This window comes from Neoarius graeffei, chromosome 12 (assembly GCF_027579695.1).
Source record: "Neoarius graeffei isolate fNeoGra1 chromosome 12, fNeoGra1.pri, whole genome shotgun sequence".
Taxonomy (NCBI): Eukaryota; Metazoa; Chordata; class Actinopteri; order Siluriformes; family Ariidae; genus Neoarius; species Neoarius graeffei.
Genome location: NC_083580.1, coordinates 20,356,753 through 20,362,830, shown reverse-complemented (window position 1 = coordinate 20,362,830; position 6,078 = coordinate 20,356,753). Strand labels below are relative to the sequence as shown.

The following is a 6,078-nucleotide window of genomic DNA, read 5'->3' as shown; positions in this document are numbered from 1 at the left end:
CCGCCCACACAACGCACGATTGGTTGAAACGCCTGTTCATTTTCATCTGTGATTGGTCGGTTTTGTTTAACGTGAGCTCGAAGATCTTGCTGAGAGGACTCGTTAGCACGGCAGGATGTGCTGTCCACGTGCACTGAGGCTCAGAATTACACAAAGTGCAGGATAAAATTATATTACTCAAGTTTCGGTTTATTCTACTTTTTACATCCATTAAAAATAGTCACTTTTTATCCATAATAGTGTACACACATTAAGGTAATCAGTTAAAACAGTTCTTGAATTGTTTAAAAAAAATTGACATGACTTTAAAGGTGCTCACTAGTAGAAGACCTGGGTTAGATATTTATGCACATAATTTAGGAGAGGATAACTCAATGGTTATAGGTTAATTTGAACCCAAGGAACAACTTGGGATGTGTGCCAAACTCACTATCCAGGGCGAACAGGCCAAAAATGACCAATCCAAGATGGCTGCTGGTAGCCATATTGAAAATATAAATTTTTGAATCACTCACCAAAGAAGTATGCGCAATATATATGTGTTATTTACCAGCTTAAGGTCGGTCCGTATCATGAAATACCGTGACCTCGGCCTTGAATACTGACCTCGGCCGAGGTCACGGTATTTCACCATACAGACCGACCTTAAGCTGGTAAATAATATATTTATTTTTTTCTTTACCAAATTCTAACAGAAAACGAGAGTGCCTGAAAGGGAAAATCGAGCCGAGCCACCATTTTGAATCCTCATTCATGGCTGTAATGCAAATTGCTTCCTCCTCGGTATACAAGTCCATGACAGGAAAAAAACTACATTTTGCCGCCTATGTAGTCCCCTATTTATACAAAATTGAGTCATTAGCTTTCTCCCGAAATGTTTTCTTTTATTTTGTCTTCCTCAGGGTAGTAAAACTCGCTTTCGCTGTGAACACTGTCATTATCGCTATCCATGCTGTAAAATTAATGCTATTTTAAATCCTCATTCACGGCTGTAATGCAAAAACTACATTTTGCCGCCTATGTAGTCCCCTATTTATACAAATAGGAGTCATTCAGGATTCAGCCATGTTTTTGCTCGGCGTTAGCAAGTTACAGGTTTTTAGCTTTCTCCTGAAATGTTTTCTTTTATTTCTTCTTCCTCAGGGTAGTAAAACTCGCTTTCGCTGTGAACACTGTCGTTATCGCTATCCATGCTGTAAAATTAATGCTATTTTCCTGAGAAATGTTGGCAAAAATTTACAAGATTTTTGATAATGTTATAAATAAATCTTATAAAAAAGATAAATGTTGACAAAAAATTCTACTATGTTTGTTGTTGTGAACGAGCAAGTCGCCAGAGGTCTGTAACTGGGGTCCATACCGTAGGATATGGACCCGCTCGCCAGCCAATCAGAGCGCAGGATTTGATGGATTTTCCGCACATCGCCATCTTGGTATGATGCAGTTCCATGGTTATACCAATTAGTTAAAGCTCCTTGTGTTTGGCTGTTTCCGTAAGGCCATACTGTTTACCTCAAGATGTACAACCTCGATTCCAAAAAAGTTGGGACAAAGTTCAAATTGTAAATAAAAACAGAATGCAATGATGTGGAAGTTTCAAAATTCCATATTTTATTCAGAATAGAACATAGATGATATATCAAATGTTTAAACTGAGAAAATGTATCATTTAAAGAGAAAAATTAGGTGATTTTAAATTTCATGACAACACATTTCAAAAAAGTTGGGACAAGGCCATGTTTACCACTGTGAGACATCCCCTTTTCTCTTTACAACAGTCTGTAAACGTCTGGGGACTGAGGAGACAAGTTGCTCAAGTTTAGGGATAGGAATGTTAACCCATTCTTGTCTAATGTAGGATTCTAGTTGCTCAACTGTCTTAGGTCTTTTTTGTCGTATCTTCCGTTTTATGATGCGCCAAATGTTTTCTATGGGTGAAAGGTCTGGACTGCAGGCTGGCTGGCCAGTTCAGTACCCGGACCCTTCTTCTACACAGCCATGATGCTGTAATTGATGCAGTATGTGGTTTGGCATTGTCATGTTGGAAAATGCAAGGTCTTCCCTGAAAGAGACGTCGTCTGGATGGGAGCATATGCTGCTCTAGAACCTGGATATACCTTGTGGCATTGATGGTGTCTTTCCAGATGTGTAAGCTGCCCATGCCACACGCACTAATGCAACCCCATACCATCAGAGATGCAGGCTTCTGAACTGAGTGCTGATAACTTGGGTCGTCCTTCTCCTCTTTAGTCCGAATGACACGGTGTCCCTGATTTCCATAAAGAACTTCAAATTTTGATTCATCTGACCACAGAACAGTTTTCCACTTTGCCACAGTCCATTTTAAATGAGCCTCGGCCCAGAGAAGACGTCTGCGCTTCTGGATCGTGTTTAGATACGGCTTCTTCTGTGAACTATAGAGTTTTAGCTGGCGACGGCGGGTGGCACGGTGAATTGTGTTCACAGATAATGTTCTCTGGAAATATTCCTGAGCCCATTTTGTGATTTCCAATACAGAAGCATGCCTGTATGTGATGCAGTGCCGTCCAAGGGCCCAAAGATCACGGGCACCCGGTATGGTTTTCCGGCCTTGACCCTTACGCACAGAGATTCTTCCAGATTCTCTGAATCTTTTGATATTATGCACTGTAGATGATATGTTCAAACTCTTTGCAATTTTACACTGTCGAACTCCTTTCTGATATTGCTCCACTATTTGTCGGTGCAGAATTAGGGGGATTGGTGGTCCTCTTCCCCTCTTTACTTCTGAGAGCCGCTGCCACTCCAAGATGCTCTTTTTATACCCAGTCATGTTAATGACCTATTGCCAATTGACCTAATGAGTTGCAATTTGGCCCTCCAGCTGTTCTTTTTTTGTACCTTTAACTTTCCCAGCCTCTTATTGCCCCGTCCCAACTTTGAGATGTGTTGCTGTCATGAAATTTCAAATGAGCCAATCTTTGGCATGAAATTTCAAAGTGTCTCACTTTCGACATTTGATATGTTGTCTATGTTCTATTGTGAATGCAATATCAGTTTTTGAGATTTGTAAATTAATTGCATTCCGTTTTTATTTACAATTTGTACTTTGTCCCAACTTTTTTTGGAATTGGGGTTGTATGTAGGTCTGTAGCCCTGTGACATTTAATGCAGCACCATGGTCCTGGAGAAATGTTATTTCATTTTAACCGTGTACTGTACCAACTGTATATGGTTGAAATAACCAAAAAACCCTTGACTTCATCCTTTCCCCTTCAGTCAAATGACTTTCACTAGGCAAATTCATTTTGGGTCGTTTCTGATGTTTCCCCACATCGCCCTAGCAAGGGGCCAGAAACAGCAAATGCTGTGGCCAAACCTTAGATGTTGGTACCGCCAGTGCTCAAGATCATGTCATGAGGGACACGAGTAATTCAGTATTTGATCAAACATACCAAATAAAGAAACAAGAAGGGAAATAGCAGCTCTTTATTTTATCTTACAAGTTAAAAACTAGAACAGAAATAAAGTAAATACAGGTCAGGTACTGGAGGGCTCTAGATGATTTATACTGAGTGCAGAGTAGTGTTTAGTGTCTTCATACCAGAGATGAAACACCTAGAATAGAAGCAAGAAAAACGGCACATTTATTTGGATTACACAATTTGAACATTTTATGAAAAACTATCAAGATGTCAGAAAAGCATACACCAAGTTTACAACCAGGGCAGACTGGAGGACACATTCTCTTTGCGTACTTTATAAAGCCAAAAGCCAAGTCATGGAAAACTGGGTTTCTTAGTGCATCAGTTCACAGCAAGCAGAGTGGTTCAATGAAGCAATACGCACTGTGTGAACTGCTCCTGATCCCCCCCCCCAAAAAAAACCCTTACAGATTACAGAGGTCATGCCATAATATATGAAAAGGTAATGTGTATACCGTGTGAAAATTTGCACTGTTTGAGAGCTTCGTTGAAGCCTTCGCACAAGCTGAGGTCTGTCTGAGTGGTAGCACAGTCGAGAAATTGCCTTACTTCGAAAAGACATGGGCCGGCCTGAGGGGGAGCAGCTCGTGCAGGCTCCTATGAGAGAGAGAGAGAGAGACACAGACTATTATCATCCTGAGAGACAGCATAATCCTGAGAGAGAGAGAAATTATGAGATAGATCATCATTATCCAAAAGAGACAGAAAGAGAGAAAATCATCCTGAGAGAGACTCGTTATCTGAGAGCGAGAGCAATCATGAGTGAGAGAGTATGATCATTCTCTGAGAGAGCACGATTATGAGAGAGAATGAGTATCATTATCCTAGAGAGAGAAATCATCCTGAGAGATTGATCATGAGAGAATATCGTCATCATCCTGAGAGAGATCCTAATCATAATAAAATCATCCATATCTTGAACAGTACTATACAACAGCAACAATACTGTTTAAATTCTATAGTTTATTCCACATTACTAATGTATCTATTTGTCTATGATTAAACCTCCTTACATTTATGTATACTGTGAGTGTGAGGACTTGCCTGATGTGCAGGAGCTGGGCTTGGTGTTTCAGAAGAGCTGCCTCCACTGAAGGCTCCAGTAAGGGCACCACCCACCACGTGACCCACGGCCGAGCCCACGGCCACACCTGCAGCCGTCGTGGCCATCTGAGCCATGAGTCCTGGCTGTTTAGGCTGGACAGGAGCTGGGGCCACCGCTGATGGAGGAGGGGTCACTGGAGCTGGAACACTGCGAGGAGAGAGAGAGAAAGAGGGATTAGATTACCATGTTTAGATAATACAGAACCCAAAAGTCAAAGTTTACCAGAAAAGATTCCAAAGACACAGGACATTTTGTGGCAAAGTGTGCGAGGTGAAACCAGTCAACCAATGGGATTAACTATATTGTACACTCAAGTAAAAATCGAGTATAGTGAACCAAAATCTGTAACAGCTATTAACAGTGTTAATAATACTAGTGTGTGTGTGCAGTATTGGACTGTATCTGCTGTGGTTAGTAGGCGTCTCGTGTTTGATGACTTTGCCTGAATGTGTGTTGAAGGTTACAAAAGCTGTACATCAGACATACTTACCGTACCAAACAAACCTCATTCTAGTGCCAATTCCCCTCCTTTCACATTTACACATTGACAGATGGCCCCCTGCACAGCCTGACCCTTGGATTTAGGTAGCAAGAGGACAACTTGCTTGGTAATCAAATAACCACACAGTCTTAAGTGTTTTGTCCTTTCCTAAATAAGCACCCAAATCCCAAAAATCCAACAGATCCGTTTGGAAACACAGTTCAGCCATGGATTAGAGCAATTCCAGCTCATCACCGCGTTTAACACACTGGTGTTCTTTACTGAAACATATTAAAAACCAGATATGATTCTACAACTAATGAGGTAGCATTATTTTTTCCACCGACGTTCAGTTTTGTCCCGCCTCCTGTACTATGATTGGCCAAGCCAGAGATCTGCGAGGAGAAAAGTTCACTGTAAGACCTACTAGCCAATCCGAGAGAAGCAGGCGGGATAGTTTCAGCCAATCCCGATACAAATCGGCTGGATTTGTCAGAATACGGGTAGGGAAAACGTCAATCATATACCTAGTGCGTCAGTACATATTAGCTCGTTAAGACAGGTTGTTTTTTTTTTACCTTGCTGATGCTGAAGCACGACTGCGACTTCCTCTCGCCATGTTTAGAATGCCTTTGTGTAAATAGTGTTAATAAACTCCAGTCGCGTCCCTGAGTACTGCACGAATGAACTCCTGGCAGCCGGTGCACGCGCAAAATGACCTTGTGTGGGCTGCATAGACGCGCATGCGCACATCCGCTCCCTATTAAATCGCCGCCTGCAGAGAGCCACGTGACCTTTATGTGTAACATTCCTTGTACAGTATTAATCTCGTGTCAGGCTCTAAAGAGAAGCTGAGATAATGTTATAACAGCTGGAGTGTTATCATAATGTCCACTGAGACATCAAATTACCTCAATAACGTCACTGGGGATTGCTTAATCTCTCCACAGAAAAGAAAAACAATCTTTACGTCGCCCTCTAGTGGAGCAAAAAAGAAATGCAAATATACAGTCCATCTTCACCAGAGA

The 6,078-nt window shown here is 41.5% G+C and overlaps 1 protein-coding gene across 1 annotated transcript; it reads right to left on the bottom strand.

Annotated features, from left to right (window-relative positions):
• Nucleotides 1-3,453: 3,453 nt before the first annotated feature.
• chchd10 (coiled-coil-helix-coiled-coil-helix domain containing 10) lies at nucleotides 3,454-5,805 on the bottom strand. Its single transcript, XM_060935013.1, has 4 exons — nucleotides 5,629-5,805; nucleotides 4,509-4,716; nucleotides 3,920-4,061; nucleotides 3,454-3,597 (listed from the first exon to the last, which is right to left on the bottom strand). The coding sequence occupies exons 1-4, from the start codon at nucleotides 5,667-5,669 to the stop codon at nucleotides 3,578-3,580; spliced, it is 411 nt and encodes a 136-aa protein (XP_060790996.1). The 5' UTR covers nucleotides 5,670-5,805; the 3' UTR covers nucleotides 3,454-3,577.
• Nucleotides 5,806-6,078: the final 273 nt, after the last annotated feature.